The sequence below is a fragment of the Pteropus vampyrus genome, unplaced genomic scaffold, assembly GCF_000151845.1.
Source record: "Pteropus vampyrus isolate Shadow unplaced genomic scaffold, Pvam_2.0 Scaffold28, whole genome shotgun sequence".
Lineage (NCBI taxonomy): Eukaryota > Metazoa > Chordata > Mammalia > Chiroptera > Pteropodidae > Pteropus > Pteropus vampyrus.
In genome coordinates this window covers 633,003-653,314 of record NW_011888809.1, presented here as the reverse complement: position 1 = coordinate 653,314, position 20,312 = coordinate 633,003, and the positions used below count along the sequence as shown (strand labels likewise).

The 20,312-nt window shown below is 46.3% G+C and overlaps 1 protein-coding gene across 1 annotated transcript in view; it reads right to left on the bottom strand.

Moving 5' to 3' along the window:
* Positions 1-1,466: 1,466 nt before the first annotated feature.
* CIB4 (calcium and integrin binding family member 4) overlaps positions 1,467-20,312 on the bottom strand; it is a 43,042-nt gene continuing 24,196 nt past the window's right edge. Inside the window, exons 4-7 of the mRNA XM_011356519.1 lie at positions 12,653-12,794; positions 3,949-4,058; positions 3,080-3,168; positions 1,467-1,544 (exon numbers count right to left, since the gene is read on the bottom strand). Coding sequence (XP_011354821.1) covers positions 1,514-1,544; positions 3,080-3,168; positions 3,949-4,058; positions 12,653-12,794 — 372 coding nt within the window. The 3' untranslated portion in view covers positions 1,467-1,513. The remainder of the gene's footprint in view (positions 1,545-3,079; positions 3,169-3,948; positions 4,059-12,652; positions 12,795-20,312) is intronic.

The window sequence follows — 20,312 nt, the reverse complement described above, 5'->3', positions numbered from 1 at the left end:
TTGAGAAAGACACCAAGGCTCACAGCCGTTGAGAAAGTCGCTCAAGCTCACACAGTTAGGATTTGAATCCAGGTCTTCCTGACTCCTAAGCCCTGGTTTTTCTACTGCACATCTTGCTTGTGGTCCATGTGGAAACTGCGGGGCCACCAACCGAGGGATGACACAGCCCTGGGGACCCTGAAGGACCCTGTGCTGTCTGGAAGAAGCGTCCCTTCCTGCATTCTGCCCGGGCCGACATGGACAAGCTGGTTTGGCATTTTCCCTTGGAACTGTTTCTAGAAGGGGCCAGGAGGGAGTGACCCAGGACTAAGCCACTCTTCAAGGAAAATCTATGTTTCAGGAGACTCTAGGCCAGAAGTGGACACTGGGAATGGTTTTCGAGGTCACATGCCTGAGGTGGTCTGCAAGGGCCAGGTCTGGAGCATCTGTTCTCACCAGGCTGATGCTTCTTCACACCTGCTGGGTGGCCTCCTGCCTGGTGGAACAGGGGACAGGATGCTGGGGACAGCTCCTCCGTGAACAGGATTTTTATCCACAATGTCTTTATCAACAACACCACTTTCGTTATAGCTTAGGCATGGGGACCCTAGGCCAGGTGTACACCTACACCACAGGAATTCTCCAGCATCCAGTGCCTCCCGGGTTTGATCAAGGGACTCCATCCAGCAACAGGACCTTCATTACCCCCTAAAAGCAAGGGGACCACTGTAGGTTCAAGTACACATGAGGGTGAAACAACCTTTCCCCTGTGAGCCAGCATTTAGACCCCTCCCCCCAGGACAATGTAAGTAAGAAAAACCATGTGCCCATCACATAGGCATCTGACAGTTCTCAGAGACCTCCATAAGGGGCTTCTCCTATGTTCCAGAGTCTCTGACCGGCTGGACCTGTAAGGGTCCCTATGGGGGCCAAATTCATTCCAGGGCTTAACCAAACAACCAAGCAAATAAACTCTGATTGCTGGTCATATACTGTCACATCCCGAGGGCCTGGTGGTGCTAAGTGGGGACAAAAATGTCTAGGGCTAGGAAGCCAGGCGCCAAATGGAATGACCGCTACAAACACCCTTCTGTACAAGCTGCACTGGGAGATGCTGGAGAGGGGCTGGGGGCGGGGGTGCAGGCCGCAGTGAAGGAAGGGAAGAACATATATTTTCCTGGTGAACCTCATCCCTTTGGCTTGATCCCTGCTGTGATGTGGTTTGGGATTTGAACCCTGCTCTTGAAAAGACTGGCCATTCCAGCTTGCTTGATGTCATCGGCAAACTTAAGCCCTGGAATGAGCAGTTCTCAATAAAAAAAAAAATGCTTCTATATGACCCTGCATTCAAAAGATGATGAACCAATGGGGCAAAGAAGAGGCTTTTCTTTTGCTTTATTGAATAAACAATATTCTAGAAGTGAGGGAGTATAAAGTCATACTTCTAATCACCGTCCCCTGGTGCCTGGATGGGATTGGATTCCAAGTTCCAGTGGTCCCCATGAGGTCGCCAGGTCAAGTGTTGGTGGCCACATCAACATCCCCAGAAGTGAATTCGAAAGGAGCTGAAAGAAAGTCCATGAGCCCCCCTGAGCCTGCAAGTCTAAAGCGCCCTTTGACTTCTGGGTTCGCAGTGGTCCTAGAGGCTCCCTCCCTCGCCCACCTCTCATTGACTCCTCGTCCGCCTCTCGTGTCCCTTTCTCGGAGTAATGGCCAATTTGCACCTCTCCCAAGCCAACCCAAAGCCGCCTTTAAGCAACTTTTAGCATCATTGGAACGTAAAGGGTAGTAGAACCTTGTGGTGCCGGAACTCATGAAGAGAAATACGAGAAACGCAGAGAAAAAGTCAAGGAGGACAGGATTCTGGCCTCGATTGTGTGCTGGGCTATTATGGAAGAAGAGGAATTACCCTTGGTTGGGGTGGTCCCAGGTGTGGACCCTGTTACAGAGAATCTGCCTCAGCCACGGCCCCCTGGCGGCCTTGCTGGAGTGGAGAACCCTCTCTCTCATCCAGGTGTTTGAAAGGGGGGTAGACACCTGACCCAGGCTGGGCCAATCAGATTCTCTCTCTGCAAATCTGAAGTCAGAGCCGAAGGACATTACTCAGGAGTCCCTGACTGAGGGTCATTCAGAGCCAAGAAGAAGGAAACTTGACCACTGTGGGGCGGCCGCATATGGCCCCGTGTCTGACAAAGCAGAGATTGCTGGTTTGCACACAGAGCTAAGTACGGAGCTGCTGAGGGGAGAGGCAGAGACTCTGGGCCCTGAGCTATCCCGGGTTCCTGACCCAGTGCTCTCTGAGGTCTAGGTGCCTTTGTTCTTTTTTGACTGGTTTGTTAAATCATTTTGAATGGCATTCTTTGAATTGCCATCAAAACTGCGTAGACTATGAGAATACGGGCAGACTAGGTCCCAGGAGTAGCAGACACATACAAAAAGATGCCAGCTCATCACCACAGGGGTGATGGATCGTGACATGGGCTGCCTCTAGGCATGGGGCAACCCCATAACTGGAAGGCTCCAAATGAGACTGTTAAACACATCAGAGGAACATGGAGGTACCCATCATCTCAAGGATATTTGGACCAGATAAGATCATTAAGGCCTCTTTCTGCCCGAAACAAGGTTTGGAAAGGATTGAGTTCTCTGAGCTCCACCACCAGCATCTTCACACCTCTCATCCCCCAGGCAAATCTGCATCTCCTAATAACCCCTGGAGGCTGTCGGGGGAGGGGAGAGGACTAGCGGAGGCAAAGGCAACTCCCTGGGTCTGGGCATTGGGAGCAGCACAGGTATGCTGGCTGGAGAGGGGCAGCACCTGAAGTTTGGACCACCCACATTGCTTGCAAAACCTGGAATGCAATCCTGCTCTGGCCTTTCAAAACCCTACTCCTGGCTTCTTTCTAGGTTACCTCATTTCTCAGAAGCGCCAGTTTTGCTGATTCTGAATGAATCCGCAAAGCGCCCTGGAAACTCACGGGACCCCTTTGGGAAGACCGATGTGCCCCATTGGCCAAGCGGAGACTGAGGAGCCCTTCCTGCCCCCCACTATGCTGGGAATATCCCATATCCCACCCACCCCCACTCCAGAACACCTTACCTCATGAAGTCTGGAGCCTTGGCCATCGCGTGTTCGAACTCGGAGAAAGACAGCATGTTGTCATTGTCCAGATCCAACTCGTTCAGGACCTGGCCAGGAGTGCAGAACCAACAGAACAGTGAGTGAGAAAGGGAGGTGGGGGCTCGGGATGGGGAGAAGTACCACACGCCGAGCGCTACCATAGGCCAGGCTGTCTGCCAGGCGCTTAGCACACATACCAGTGACCCCCAGCCCCCGCGGGGCAGACGATCTCCTCCCACTGCCACTCCCACCCCAGATGAGGACATCGAGGTGCAGAGAGATGAGGTCATGTGTGCTGAGGTCTGGGCCTTGTGGGCCGGTCTCACTTTGGGAAGAGTCTCCTTGGACCGTGGGGCCCAGTCAGGTTGAGGAGGCAGCGATGACTCCCCATGGTTTTAGCTTTGCTTCTAGTTCCCATCCAGACCGGAAACCCTTGAAGGTTTTCATGGTCTTAGAACAAATGGATCCGTGCCCTGCTGGGTTCACAAGGCTGTTTTCGTGTCCTGTGACACTTTGGACTGTCCCTCCAAGACATCTGGCCATTGTGTTGTGCTGGGATAATGTGGGAAAGGAGACGTTGTGACATGTCCATCTGATGCCAAGCTGCTGTTGGGCCACCTGCCTGCAGTGTGGGTGGGAGGGACTTGGTGGGTGGCTTGGGCACACTGCTGTGGGAACCCTGAAAGGGAGTCATGGAAGCAAGTCCTGATCTGGAGGAAAGACAGACAGGTGGGACATAGTTGCTTCCGGCCATGTGCCCATCCCTCAGGGCACCTCGCCCTGCCTGCCATCCGGGTGTTTGGGTGATGGCCCGGCGCACCCCAGCCCGAACAGGCCCAGGCACACACGTGGCTTGTGAGGTCGGTCAGCAGGTCCTCGGACACGTCATCGCTGTTGAGCAGTCGGAGGACAATCCTCTGCAGGTCCTCCTCGTCAATGAAGCCATTCTCATTAAAATCTGCAAAGAAGAGGCACCAGCCAGGACCCCACAGATTCCTGTCAGCTTCTGGGATGCCCTGTAGAACCCAGCTGTGCCAGGTGGGCTTAGAACCTGGCACTCGGTGAGACCTGGGCAGGCCTGAGGAGCGGGGCGCTACGGCAGCAGGGCAGGCTGCCGACGAGGGTGGCGCTTAATAACGTGATCGACAACAACAACAACAAACAACAAGAAGCAGCATTGATTGAGTGTGTACTCCCAGTTCAAATTTGTCCTGAGAATTTCCCCTTGTTTTAAGTCACCGAATCTTCACAATCAACCTTTTATTAGTCTCGCTTTTCTAAAGGGAAACTGAGGCACAGAGGTAATATGGTTGTCCACACTGCCAGTAAGTGGAAAGGTGGGGATTCAGACCCAGCTAGGCCGGTCCCCGAGCTCCGTGTCAACCACAGAACTATGGAAACGTCAGTAGGTCTTTTGGTGGCTAGGAGCAGGTCAGCATGGAAGAGCAGAAGGACAGCTGGATTTGGAGCTTGAAGACCTAGGTGCAAGAACCTGCTCCGGTCATCCTGCAGGTACAGAGATGTGCCAGCCTAGTTCCTGCTCACAGGGAGCTCCCGGGCTGCAGGTAAAGGGGAGACTGTCTGGCACCCAAGCAGCTTGGCTCCAGGAAGAGAGGAACAGGCACCCCAAGGACTCCAAGAATTTTCAGATGGGCAAGTTCATGTCTAGTTGGGGTGTGAGGGAGACTTCCTGAGCCTGAGGGCGGAGGCATCAGAGAAGCACTAAAGAGCCTGCAGAGATGGTGATTGGAAGAGCTGCCAGGGTTTCTAGGGCCAGTGGCAGAGAAGGAGCAGCACTGGGGTGATCGGTCCTGAGTGAGGGGACTAGAGGCTTGGGAGAAGGTCAGAGGTTAATTCTGGAAGGTGGTTCAATCTTTGAAGGGCCTTAAATGCCAGAATAGACAACCCTCCCTAGGACGCCCAAACACAGATGTACCAGGCCATGGTCTAAGCGCTTTATGTTTCACTGCATTTAATCCCCATAACACAGATGAAGAAACTGAGGCACACAGAGATTAAATAACCATATTTCCTTAATCTCATTGCAACCTCTTGCCTTTAAACATCCTCAAATTTATACCCCCAGCCTGGGCTTCACTGTGAACGCCAGATGCATATATCCACCTGCTTTCCTGCCCTCTTCATATGGTCTAATAGGTCCTTCAAATTCAACTTGTCCAAACCAAACTTTTCCTATGCCCCACCTCGCCTTGGCCCCCACACCTGCCGCACCCATGGCTGGGCCCTTGGCAAGTGGGTAACTCCGCCTTTCCAGTCTCTCTGCCAATAAATTTGGAGTCATCTTTCCCTCACTCCCCAAAGCTCACTGGGTCAGCAAATCTTCCCAGCTCCACCTTCAAGGGACAGTAAACCCACCCTGATGACTTCTCCCCAAGCACACCGCCTCCCTCCTGCTGCAGCCGCTATCAACGACCATCACTGTAGCAGCCCCCTAACCAGCTTCTCTACTCCCGCTCTGGCCCCTTCGGTCTATCCTCAACTCAGCGGCCAGTGACCTTGTTCATCTTTCTTCATTCCTCCCTCAGCATCTCTTCTCAAAGCTTCCGTCTCAGCCAGAGGAAAGCCTAGGCCCTGACAGTGGCCGGCAAGGGCTGCCCAGCTCTCGCTCTGCGTCCTTGCCGTTCCCCCGGCAGCCCAGGCTCGCTCCTGCCTCAGGGCCTCCGTACTGTGGTTCCCCTCCCTGGAACACTGTCACCCACACTGAATGTTACCTAACACACTACATGTTTCACATATGAGCTCGTTTACTTCCCTCCACCAGCATGTCAATTCCACAAGGCAGAAAGTTTTATCTTTCGGGTCACTAATATATCCCCAGCTCCTAGAGCAGTGCCTAGAATAGAATAGATGCCCTATGAATATTTGTTGAGTAAGCGAATGAATGAACTACCCAAGGTCACACACCGATAAATGATGGAAACAAGGCTAAACCCAGGCAGTCTGCCTCTATGGGTACTCATGCTCTTAACCACTCATAACCACTTTTATTGTAATCAAGTACCCAATTTTTAGCTGAGCATATGACCATCTACAACGAGCACTACATTTCCCAGCTTCTTTTGCGGCTGGATGTGGCCATGTGACTGAGTTCTGGCCAATGAGATGCAGAGGAGGAGCATGCAACTTCTGAGAATGTCTTTAAAGGCAAGGTGTAGCCCTTGTGACAATGAGGTGACCTTGAGAATGGAGGATAAAGCAACAAAATAGGAGGGACCTGAGTCCTTAACATCGCACAACCACTGTGGGCAACTGCCTCTGGAATTCTCTCTCCATGCTAGAGAAAATGCATGTAGCTGCCAGCAGTCTTGGGAGCTGTCTTGCATAAGCCACTTAGGGGTTCCTGTCATTTGCCACCAAATTTAATCCTAATTCATTGTCCGAGCCTCAGTTTCCTCATCCGTAAAATGAGTAATAGCAGAACCTCCACAAAGTCAGTGTGAAGGTTAAATAAGAAAATACATGGACGTCAGCTGGTGTCGGAATATAGAAGAAGCTTATTAGGTATGGTAGAGGCTCAATTCTCTATCACTTGATGATTGTTAAATACAAAAAAATTGCAGACTTCAGAAACTGTGCAATATTCTGCTTTGAAGAATGAGAGCTAGAGCTATATTGGGCCCAGAGTGGAGAAGAGAGTTTGCTGATGCCACAAGCTCTACAATAATAGAGCCAAGCCTTTTGTCTCTGTTCCCCAGGGCAGGATATGGGTGTGTAAGGTGAAATTAACCACCTCCCTCCTTAAGCGGGTGGCTCTCCCCTGGCTGAGTGTTTATCAGCCCCAGACACCAGAGGTTAAGGCCCAAGATGTTCATCCAGTCTCTCCCCGCGCAGCTCTGCTACCACGCACCACGGGTAATGGCTGAGAGTAGGTGGAGGGGGCTGGAGGGACCGGAGCTGGGACTGGAGGCAGTGGGCAGCCTCAGTGACATTGCACTGCTGGTGGAAAGCTCTGCAGCCTCTCCCAGAGACCCCGCCAGTGTCCCCAGGCGTCCTGCTGGCCCAGCTCCCATATGCAGAGATTGCAACAAAGTGACATGGCTTTGGTCCTAAGCCATCTGGAAGCAGAATCATTTGCTGGAGTAAAATGTAATCTTGGACAGTTCTCCTCCTTGGGGGTGCAAGGGCAGAGCAGCCTGGGAAAGGGCTGGGGGCTGGGAGCTCTGGGCCACCGGCCAGCCCATGGGGCCTCAGCAGTCTCAGGACCTGCAGCCTTGGGCCACTCTAGGGAGTGGGGGGCTTTCCTCTTGCTATTTCCCAACGACAAGGGAGATTAGAGAGCTGATGGGGTCAGGGTCCCCCCAAAACATTCTTATCATCACCATCCCAACCTCTCTGTCATTGCAATTTACAAAGAACTTTCACAAAATTTAGCCCATTTGATGGAGTGAGGCAGGGCACGCTTTCACCACTTTATTCCCATGAGAACTGAGGTCACCTCCCTGGCCTCTCCACTAACATCCCTTGTTACTGCGTCAGACCTTGGGAAGGTGTGGAAAGTCTGCCTTTGGTGTCCTGGCACCTGCCTGCGGGTCATTCACATCTGGTGGAAGCTGTGCGGATGGGAGCAGGAAGGCAGTGCTGGGATGTTGGTCTGTGACAAGTAGAAAATCTCCTCAGAGGGCCGAGAGCGGGGAATCGATCAGTTGGAGGCTAGGAGTGTCCCTCAAAGCAGACCCCAGGAAGTACCTCCCAGGTAGGTGTGCCTGGCTCTGCCGGCTTCTTGTCCAATAGCCATTCACTCCTTCCCTCCTGTTAATAGAACTGCAGCCCTTGTTCAGGATGACATCATGTTCACCTTAAAATGCTCGGCATTCCAGTCTCCTGTGCAGTGACATAGTTCTGGCCAAAGAAGTATAAAGTGGGGTGTCTGAGAAAGTTGCTGTAGGATGGACTTAATCTGTGCCTTTGAATGTCCATTTTGTCCATACTCCTTCTTTCATCCTTTTTTTCTTGGAATGAAGATGAGATGCCTGTAGGTACAGAAATCATCTTGTGACTGTGAGGACAACAATCCTGAACTAAAGATGGCAGATTGGGAGGCTCGAAGGGGCTAGGCTCTTGGTTCCTTCTGGAGTCACTTCCCCGGCTCTGGACTGCTGGCTCCAGGTTTTTATTTTTTAACCTGGATTTTCTTACGTGTGACTGAATGCAATCTTAACGAATACAGTAGGTCACAATAGTAGTTCTCAAATTCTGCTGCACTTTAGAATCACCCAGGGAGCTTTCAAAGAGCTCACCGACGCCCGTACCCAGCACCATCATCGTATCTCTGCAGCATGGTCCGCAGCATCCAGAGGTCTTAAAAACTCTTCGGGTGACCCCAGGATGCCGCCAGGTCTGCGAACCAGTGGGTGAGAGCTTCTTACACTTTAAGGTGCAGAGGAACCCCTTGATTGAGCATGCAGTGGGGCCTGAGAGTCTGCATTTTTAACAAACTTCCTGGCACTGTCGATGCTGCTGGTGCATGGGCCGCACTTGGAGTAAAGAGAGGTTGGAGCCCTGAGCTGGGTCTTTGGACTTTGACTCAGAATGATCACCACGGCCGTTACCACCACTGCTTCTTTGCGTCTCCTTCTCTTTTTCCTTCTTTTTCTTCCCCCTTCCTGTTCTTCCTTCACTGCTATCACCACCACCTTGATTTACTGAGCAGCTACCACGTGTCAGGCACCAGGCTCAGAGATTCACGTGTGCCATCGCTAATCCTGCTGACAGCTGTGTAAGGTAACACATCTTCTGAGCCCAAAGAGAATTCAGATTTGTCTGGGTATATCCGATGAAGCCTTAGACTTTACGAGTCCCTGGGTATCTATTTGCAGAACTGATTTGCATGACTTTTTGTTTTTGTACTTGAGCTCAAGGAGGAAGGAGACCATTCAAGGGGACCTGGAGACAGGGTGTGAAGGAAGATACAAGGACAGCATGGGAGACAGGTGGTGTCTGGTCCTTGATCAGAACTGGGGCATCCTGTCTCATCTTTTGGGAATGAGGGCATTCTCCCCATTTGTGAGCTGAACACAATTTAGCTACTGTGCCATGAAGCCTGAAGAGAACCTGCTGCTCTTCTAGTTCCCCGAAGGTTTGGGTATTTTTGTTTGTTTAGCTCTGGGAACATCCTTTGGGACATCTGCCCAGCCTATACTTTACCAACTCTGAGAAGCGTCCCCAACCCCAGCAGTGGGCCTCTTCAGTCACGTTTGTTTCTGTGACTCTGCTTCATCTTTGCTGTGATTCATTGGACAATGCTGGTCACCCAACCAGGGGCAGCTAGATCACTGGTTTGGCTGGGCCAATCAGCATCTCCTGAGAAAATGGAAGTGAGAAACAGAAATGCTTGTAGCTAGTCAGAGTGAAGCCCGCAGGCTATGTTGGGGGGGCAGGGCAGTCATTTTGGGCCCATAGGCACAGAAGAATCCAAATCAGATCTGCAGAAAGAGAAGGAACACAGAGAGAAGCAGAGATGAGAGACCGGGCAGCCACGGAGAGAAAAGGAGAAAAAGAGAAAGTGTCTGTCTCGCTTCCTTGACCACCTGCCAGCTGCATTCTGGTCCCTCAGGAGGCTTGCTTCAGTCTTGCCATGGAGTGTCAGACCGCTTGTGGTGGACAAACCAGAGCCTTCCTCCCCCTATGATCTGCACCTCTTGGTGTTCACGTTTTTATATAATCCACACACCTCCTTTAGTGTGGACAGGAACTGTGATTATTTCTAACTAATAGACTAGCAAGAATGATGGGCAGTCACTTCCGTGATTACAATATATAAGACTCTATCTTGCTGGCACATTGGCTCAAGAAACTCCCTGGCTGTCTTTGAAGAAGCGGTGGCCATGTTGAGAGGCCCACGTGGTAAGGAGCACAGACAGATCAGCCTCTGGAAACTGACTGCAGCCTCCAGCCAAGAGCTAGCAAGAAGCCAGGGCTCTAAGTTCTATAAACAGGAGGAAATGAATTCTGCCAACACAGAGTGACCTTGTAAGTGTATTCCTCCCCAGTCAAGCATTCTCTGGGTGAGAATGCTTGATTGCAGCCCAGCCAGAACCTTGATTGCAGCCTTGTGAAACCCTAACGAGAGGACCTGACTAAGCCGTATCTAGACTCTTAACCCACAGAAATTGTGAGACTACGGTGTGTGTCATCTAAAGCCACTGAGTTGTGGTAATTTATTGCACAGCAGTGGAAAACTGATTTACTGCTGCTCTTCATCGGTTGCCTTTTACACGGGTAAGTTCCTGTTACTTGCAACACGAAGACCCTTGGCTAGGTCAAGAGCACCCAGCCTGGGCCAGCATTCTCCAGCCAGAAGAACCATCCCATCCAGAAATGCACTGACAGGAAATGGAAGAAACTAGAGACAGCACAGCAAGTATTCTGTGGTGGAAGCACAGCGGCTGCGTTGAAAACTTCCCGGGGACCCCCAGAAGTACTTGGAGTGAGGAGGGAGGAAGACTAGCGGGTGGGAGGGTGGTGGTGGGAATCCTAAGCCAACCAAATTGGGGTAAGTGACTTCATTTGTACTTAGCCTGCTTGAAGTTCACTGTAAAAGTGTGTCCCTATCAAATTTAGGACATTTGGGGCCATTATTTCTTCAACCATCTTTTCTGCCCTGTTCTTTCTCTCATCTCTTTTTGAGACTCTAATTTAATATATGTTAGACCTTTCCATTGTCCTACATGTCCCTGAGGCTCTGTTATTTGTTCTTTTGATACTTGTCTCTGTTCTTCAGATTAGATTATGTAACCATTGATCTAGCTTCAAGTTTTCTGACTCTTTTCTCTGTCATCTTGATTCTCCAGTTAAGTCTGTCCAGTGATTTTTACTTCAAATATTTTATTTTTCAGTCCTATATTTTCATTTGATTCTTTCTTATAGTTTCTATTTATCTGCTGAGAATTTTTGTCTTTTCATTCATTGTAAGCACAGCTCCTTTTACGTCATCGGGCATGGTTATAATAGCTGTTTTGGATTGTTTCTCGGACATTGTAAGTAGTTTGTTGTGGTAATTCTAGATTCTGTTATATTCCTCCAAAAAGTGCTGAATTTTTGGTTTTAGCAGACAATTGGGGGGACTCAAAACTGCAAACCCTGTCCCATAGGGACCTTGTTAACATGCAATGGCAGCTCAAATCACAGTCCAGTTCTTTCATCCTTACTTGAGCTGTTTTGAGTCTGCCTTTATACATATGGTTTAAAGGCCAGAAAGAGACTTGGGCATGGTTCATACATAAAATCTGGCACCCTTTTTCTGGCTTTCTTCTTTCCTAGACTCTCTCCTTTTCATTTTTTCAGGGGAAAAGTACCCCCCAAACTCTCTAATTCTTCAAGTCAGAAAGAGTGCAGAGTTTCTGTCAGACCTGCATGATGTCACTCACTGAAGCCCACCTCCAGGCTAAAAAAAGTTAAACAAACAAAAACAAACAAACAACAAACGTGGCGGGAACGGACCATGCAATACCACTTCCTTCTTCCAAGTGTCAGCTGTCTCTAGAACCCATCTGGTTTGGGTAGCTTTCCAGTGCCATCAAGAAATTGCTTATTATATTTTACTTAGGGTTTACGATCACTATCTGTGGAAGCGACAGTGTGATCCGAGCTTACTCAGCCATTCTCGGCTGAGGAATCTGTGATTTCATTTGCGTTTATACTGGATACTGAGCCTGAGGATATGTGGGAAGCAAAAATATCATTAAGTCCTTTTTTATAGATGAGAAAACTGAGTCCTCGCAGGTCCATTTGGCTTAAAACTCTTCCACTCCATCCTAGCCTAGTCTCTTGGGTGAAGCAAGAATAAGCTGACGTCTACGGCGTGGAGACAGGGGAGGAGCTGGCAGGAAGAGAAGGCACGTGAGATTCTGAAATATAGAAGCTTAAAAGAACAAGTCCTTTGGGGTTCAGGAATTGTCACAATGAGCGTAAAGCCGTGCACACGGTCTGTCTGAAGGCTTCCCAAGATTTCTTTCTTTCCTTTCCTTTTGATTCCTTTTGAGAATTCCAGGCATCCCAGCTTTGCTAAGAACATGGGTTAGTTTTGCAGGGCCTTATGGCTACCCGAGACAAAATCAGAGACCGAAAAATGTCATAGGACCTCAGAGATGATCTCTCTCAACCCCTTTCATTTAAAAAAGTGAAATGATTTGCCCAAGTTTGCTCAGCCATTTAATGGCTGAGTTAGTTTCAGTGTTCAATCTCTTAAATTCTGTGAAATAAGCGTAACTTCTTTATACTCAGAATGTAGTCTCTATCTATCCACCCATCTATCTACCTCTCGCCTGCCTGCACAACCATGAAATATCAACACCAATGGCTCCTTTTGCCTCTGATGACATGGAAGAGAATGTATCAATCTATTGGAATAGTAGTTCTCAATCCTTTTTTTAAAAAATCTACAGTTTTTGAGAAACACGATAATATCTTTAAATACCCAAGTAAACCCCAGTTAATAGTCTCCCGCCAGTGCATTAATGTTGATGGATTCCAGATGTGGCATTTGCTCTATGGCACTTCTGCCCTCATCACTCAATCTCCCCCAGCACCCACCGTAGATGCGGAAGGCGTACTCGATCTTCAGGCTGGGGCAGGCCTGCTCACTGAACACAGACGCCATGCCCAGCACGTCCTCAAAGGAGAACACGTCGTTGTGGGAGAACACTCTGCAGATTCGGTCTCTGAAGGGGTTGACCTGTGGGTAGGGAAGAGGGGGAGGAAGAAGTTTCAATGTCAGGTTTGTGCCTCCCTGGGCCTCCGTCATCTTCCCAAAGTACAGTGTCCTGAGTTTGAGAAGGAAATAACCTAACTACTGGAGGAGATGCTAAGTCAGCGAGCCAGGACCCTGGGTGTGATAGACGGTACCTGGGATGAGGAATCGTGCTTAAGATCACCTCAGCTCCTCCCGCACACACCTTCCAAAGGCGCATTTTTCGTTGTGTTATTCTTTTTGACGGCTACTAATTTTTCTCCGTTTTATGTGTAAAACTTGGAGAATACAAAAAATTGCGTAAAGAATGGGGCAAAAAATTTTCGTAATCCATTCCCCAGTGTTAACCACTGTCAACATACTGATATAGAGGTTAGACATACCTGGGTTTAAGTCCTAGCTTCACTATTTGCTAGTGAGTGACCTTAGTTTTGACAAATGACATAATCCCCCAGAGGCTAAGCTTTCTCATCTACAAAGTAGGGTGGGTAATACTATATCTACCTAATCGGTTTGTTATGAGGATTAAACAGGATAGTTTTAAAGTTGCTAGTGACTGATAAATACCTCTTGACAAATGGTAGCTATTAGTTGTTACCTAACTACTACAGATATTAACAATTTTCACTTTTAAACTAAACTGTTTCTCAAATTAGAGCCCCACATAAAGAAGGGTCATGTGATTTTAGGGACTCCTAGTTTCCCGAACCTAGGCCTGGCCAGGGTTATGCATGAGAGGACCCTTCTGACATTGGCACCACAAAGTTCTGAGCAAACACCCCAGCCACTTCCCTTCCAGCTCAGAGGCACCTTACTAATAATGCTGCCTTGTTACTGTCCTCCAGCCCCCAGGAACAGGAGGTTGGGTGGGCTGTGGGGTGGAGGAGACGGGCAGATCTAATGAGAGTTAAAAGGGAAACTGCACAGAACAATCTTTGAAATCTTTAAAAGTAGCACATTCATCTTTGGCACACCCCTCCTCCCATTTTCTGTGCCCCTAATCTACCATGACTTTCCCAGCCCCCAGTTGCTCAGGGTCCCAGCCATAGCCTGTTCTAAACTCACCCCGCCTTATGTCAGATTTTATCAGACTCCAGCTTTGCTCTGCTGTTCTAAAATGACTCCAATCCCTCCCTTACCCCCAACCAAAATTCCCTTCCCTTCAATGCACTTCAGCTAATAAAGCTATTTGATTCCATGAATTCACACAGATGATCTAATGGCCAATAGTTCCTCAACCTTCCAAATTTTTAATTAGATGAAACAAATCTCTGGTTGATTTTTCTAGTCCCCTTTTCACTGACGAGGTATCTCTTCAGGCCTTGTGCGAAAGGGTTAGCTCCTCTGCTGCAAGCACTCAATGGCTCTATCGCCTCCCTCATGGACATTTGAACTCCAGCCCCAGCCTCTAAGGACCTATATTCTCTTATCTAACACTCCTTAGGATTGCCCCAGCATTAGCCAAAGCTTAGCTTTCTGGTTCTGATTTCTTCATTTTTGGCACATGAAAATTTATCTTTCATTTCTCTTAAGCTCAGCTACATATTAAAATCTATGGTTTAATTTTATTTGGTATTCCTATGCATTTGAGGTAGGAAAGAGAACATTCTGTGTCACCTAACATGGCCAGGTAGCTCTCAAACTTTAATGAGCATACAAGTTACCTGAGGTCCTTGTTTAAAAACATGACTTGTGAACTCCCACCCTCAGAGATCCTGTTTTAGAAGGTCTGGGGTAAAATTTGGACACAGAGACACACACACAAGGAGAACAGCATGTGAAGATGAAAGCAGAGATTGGGGTAATGCTTCTACAAGACAGATATTGGGGTGATGCTTAGGAACGCCAAAGATTGCTGGAAATCCACCAGAAGCTAGGAGAGACGCAAGGAACAGATTCTCCCTCACAGCCTCAGAAAGAATCAATCCTGCCGATGCCTTGATCTCGGATTTCTGGCCTCCAGAACTGGAAGACAATACATTTCTGTTGTTTAAGTCACATCGTTGTGGTACTTTGTTATGCAGCCTTAGCGAACTAATACTCCCAGGAATCTAAGGTGTAAATAAGATCCCCAGGTGACAGGGTTAATCTCATATATGTATGTGTATATATAGGAGTGGCTAGGGTCCAGCAGAATCTGGGCTGCCCTGCTAGAACCTCCAAACAAGCTCCTACTCTCTCCGGTTCCTCCATCTTTTCACTCCCCCTCCCCCTGCCCAGAAATGCTGGGTTTGACTGTCTCAGATGAATGCTAATAAGAGTTATCTACTGTGATGTGTTCCAGGTCACATGTACCTAGCTAAGTGGCTTTACAGATTACTTTGTCAAATTTTAACTCAATTAACTCTCACAAATGGATAGGTGGCTTAACAAGATTGCTGCAAGGAAACCACAACTGAAGATAATGCCTGAAATGCAAATGCAAGTGAACAACAAGAAAAAGTCAGGGTAGGTATCTCTCCTATTTGAAACACACGTTCTCTTCTATGAGACAGAAACCATTGAGAATCCAGTCAGACAGAACAAGTACCAGCTTCAATTTTCTTGTCCTACACTCAGACAAGTACAAGGCAGATCAACGAGCTCACTGCCTGTGAACATAGCCAACCAGGGAGTGAGGCACCAATCTTCCCTTCCCTGGGGACCACCCCCATTACTTGGTTTGGCTGGTAGTGAGGTGGGTGGGGGGATGATTGCCAAGAAGCCAATCCACTCCCTTCACTTAGACCCATGTCACATGACTCTTATCTCTAGACACACACACACACACACACACACATCTTGTCTTATAGAATTGGGGAAGGGGGCAGTTGGTGTAGTAGCTGCTGGGAACAGTACCTAGAACACAACATGGTGACCACAGATACTGTTGGAAGATGTGTAGAACATATTGCTGAAGATGTAGAGAAATAAGCATTAAGAACAAATTTCACACTGTTAAAGGTTTGCTAAATAGTTGGGAAAAAAAATGCAGATGATTCCAACACGTTTTTCCGAGATTCCATTTCAGTAATGAAATACACGAAGAACCACGTTTCTGGGAGGCACTAAGGGAAAGAGGTGATATGGACTGAACAGTACATTGCTTCTTTAATACAAATATCATTTATGGGGAAAATTGTCTGAGTACAGTCACTGATGGAGTGGCTGCTCCATGGTGAAAGGGTAGGGTGAGCGGACGTGAAACTGTAAAACTAGTTCCCTGTGAAATTTCCTACAGACTGCTGCTGTCAAGAATTAAACCCAGAAGTACACGGAGTACCACAGGATGCACTGACATGGTTAGTTGGTTTTTTTTTTTTTTTTGAGTTTAATATATAGTACAACTTATATAATGATTTGTAATCAGAGGGAAGTAACTATGAAAATCTTTTGAACCACTTGAGGTTTGCTTGGTTCTCTCTCGGCAGAGCACATAAAATTAACCATCCAACTTAAAGAGGAGCTATATGCGTTTCTTGTACAAAAAGATGAGTGTTTCGAATATGGTGAGCATTTTATGATGACAAGTGGCGGTTGGCAGTTGGCTGCCTAGTGGATAGCTGCCAAAAAAAAAAAAAAAAGAACTCAGATTCTTCTGACTCTTCAAGGTAAAGGTGATTCATTTTAACAATGAGTAAGAAAGTCCTTTCTTTTCCAAAGAAACTCATGCTTTGGAGAGAATATTTTGAAATGAGATTTTTTGTTGTCGAAAACATGTCACCTATAAAAATGCTTGTAGCTACATACCTGAAAATATTCGAAACATATTTTTCTAATCTGTTTGAAAAATCATCCAAATGAAGAGTGTCAGTGGATTATGAGTCCATTTGTTAAAAATACAAAAATGCAATGTTTTCCATTTAGCTTGTAAAGAGCCACTGACTGACATACGAGAAAATGAACATCTACCATCTTAATTTCAATAAAAAGCCTTTAATTGGTGGAAAGGATTGATAATGAGTACCATAATTTAATACAGCCAATGATACATCCTTCTCTTTGGATCAGCTATGACAGCCATTAAAAAGAAACCTAACTAGAACCAGACCTCTAAACGGCTCTATCTCAAAGTGTGAAAGCAAGATTCAAAGAATAGTGAAGTACATCCAATCACATTGCTTTCCCTTACACTGTTGTTATCGATTATAAGCAAACAATAAAATTGTGAGAGGAGGAAATTTTATTGTACATAAAAAAAGAAAATTTATTTTTAAAACATTTTTATAATCTTTAGTTTTTAATTTTTTGTTTTGCATGTTTATATGTTAACATCTTGGTATTGTAGTAAAGGAACATACTTTATAAATAAATATGTGTATATTATGGGTACACGTCCCACATTTTTTATTGCTGGGGATACATGATTAAAAGTGTCTGGCTGTCTCTGACCTAGACTAACCCCCTCAGATCACAGATATGAAAATGTGGCCCTGGGGAAGGAGAGTGACTTGTCCAAGGTCACTCCGCCTAGACCCAGATCTCCTAAGTCTACCCAGCACTGTTTCCACCACGGTGACTTGTGGCAAATAATCATCAAAGAAAAAGGCGGTAATGAAGGCAGAACATGTGACCATTAAAATGGGGGAAATTTTGGAAATGGAATCCTCTTAAAATTCGTACTTTAATTAAAAAAAATTTTTTTTGACACAAGGTGCAAAAACAGAGCCTTGTTTTAAGTCAAAAGAAGTGGCTCCCGCCTATGAGAGCTCTGTGTCCAGTGGGTAGTGACTGTTGATACAAATGTGAGAAACACTGGAGGAGGATTGAAGCAAATGCTGTGGGAGGGAAAAGCCAAGAGGACAAGGTCAAGGCCACCTGGAGCCATCGCGCTGGGGGAACTGGCAGAGGAGCCGGAGTGAGGGGTGGGGGACGCTGTTCCTGAGAGGGCCAGGTCACCAGAGCTGTTTCCATGCCTTAGGCCCAGGGGTGGCTGGTGCAGTTCCCTGTGAGGCCTGGAGGGCACCTGGGTCTGTCTCTGTTCCCACAATGGCAGCTTCCCTCTCCCCAGGCTTCCTGCTTCATCACTTCGGGGAGTGAGATCCCAGAGCAAAGACTGGTCCTATGATGAGGCGTCGTTTGCACAGGTGCAGCTCCATGCAAAGAAACCCCATCTGTGCCACAGGGAGAGTTTCTAAGGGCCTAGGAGATGCTGCCTCCTTGCCTCGCCCTGCTGTCTATCCTGAGCTAACGCCAGCTCAGCCGATGTCCCCGGCTCCAGTCCAGCCACCAGCAGACGGAACAGCTGGGAAGAGGCAGGGGAGGGAGTGAGGCTCATCAGTGATCACAGTTCCAGTTTACTATATTCCAGATTTTTGTGACTATTACTCTAACGATCTGAAATCTGAACCAATAAATTTTGGGACCTATCCAGGAAGCTATAATCTGCATTAAATTTCACACTCATTTAGAAGTCTTCAATCTTCCAGAGGAGGAAGAAGATGACAATTGACAAAGCAACATTTTCCTTTGAAGAATAGCATGTACCCTAGTGTGAAGGCGTTCTGAACAAAATAATATAAACATGTCAGTGTAGAAATTTATACAGGTAACTCAGTAGTGCAATCTCCATCTAAGCATGCTAAAACTAAAGAAGATGAAAATAAACTCAAATGCTGGGGATTTTTTTTTTTGGAAACAGAAACCACAGTTTGTTGACAATAAAAAAATTGCAGTCCCTGCCAAAAAACTGAGTTTTTTTTAAAGATCTTCTCAAAGTTATTGAACAAGAGATTTGATTTGAAGATGAAAGTCAGAAAGAAAATATTTGGACTTAGCTTAAAAATATCTCCTCACCATTTATCCAACTAGCGCATAGTCAAAAAGAGCTTTTTACAGTTGCTGGAAAAAATTCACACAAAAATACGCTAGTGACTCAGTAATGACATCATTGACGCACTTTGATTTTTAAGATCTCATTTTGTTAAAAAAGATCAAACAGTACTATTTCATTTTAAATTTCTCGTTGCTAATGATGCTTTCTTAACTTTTAGTGTTTGTTATTTTTGAATAATGCTTTATTTTTGTTCATTTTGTCTATGAACTCTTTTTTAAATGATATGATTAATGTTCATATTTAAAATTTTTTAAACAGATGGAAAGCACCTGTCAAGGAAAGGAGTGGATGGAGTTGTCTAGTGGGAGGGGTACATAAGAGGTTAGCCCCTCCTAGGTCCTGAATGGAGGCCTCAGGTTACTGAGGCAGGTGCTCACTGAGCGAAGTGCTGCCTGAAAGACCCCTCATAGTTGTGCAAGATTGGGTGAGCAGATCCCTTGTTCTGTGAGAAGGATGTAACAAAACCTTTTGCGTTTTAGTGGCTTTAAAAATTTCCCTCAGATACACCATATTTAGAGATTGGAAAGTTCAACACTTTTTAGATGTTGATGCTTCCTAAATTGCTCTGCAGAGTTAATACGATTCTAGTTAAAACCTTCTAGCTGATGTTTTTGTGGAAATTGACAAGCTGATAGGAAAATATAAAGGGTCAAGAACAGCCAAGGTAATCCTGAGAGGAACAAGGCTGAAGTACTTACACTACTAGATCAAGATCTATGTAAAGCGTTAGTAATCAATACAGTGTGATATTGGTGCCAAGACAAATAGACCAATGTCCATAACAGAAATTCTAGAAACAGACCCACACGTATATGGCAATCTGATTTAAGACACAGATCACATTGCAATGGAGTGGGGTAAAGGAGGGCTTGTTTAATAGGTGGTAGTAGATTTAGTAGATAGGCACATGGGATGCTCTACAGAAATACCTGGCCAGTGCTCTCCCTAAAATTATGATAGGCTGTTATAGAGATGCTCTCACCGATTAGAGGACACTAGGAAATATGAAGACTGAGTGCAATGTGGGATCCTGGAGTGGACGCTAGAACAGATGAAAACCGTAAGTGAGAGAACTGATGAGATCCAAACAAATCTGTAATTTAGTTAGTAGTGTTCCACTGATTTTAATTTATTATTAGTTTTGATAAATGTACCATGGTTATGTAAGAAAGGTATACAATACTTGCCTTAATAAATCTTGAAAGCAAGCCTTAAAAAGATTAAACTCATTCCAAGTAACAAAACTACATCCAAGAATAAAACTTAATAACATTTAAATGAATATAACAAAACTGAGCACCTAAAAATATCAAAATTACAATGTTTAGCAGCCAATAAAAAATTACCAGTCATGCAAAAAGTAGGAAAATAATAAAAAAAACTAGTAGAAAAGTCAATTAATAGGGACAGACACAAAAATGACATGACTGATAGGATAAGTGGGCACAAATATTGAAACAACAATTATAAATACAGTATATATGTTTAAGAAAGTAGAGAAAAGCATGATGAGAAAAAACTATAAATTCATAGATTCAAGAAACTCAGCAAAATCCAAACAGAAGCAATTTGGAGAAAACCACTCCATGGCACAGCATAATCAAATTGCTATAAACCAACAGTAAAAAGAAAATACTTTCCAGAAGTCAGAAGAGGTGGGGACACACATATATAGAGAGGAATGAAGA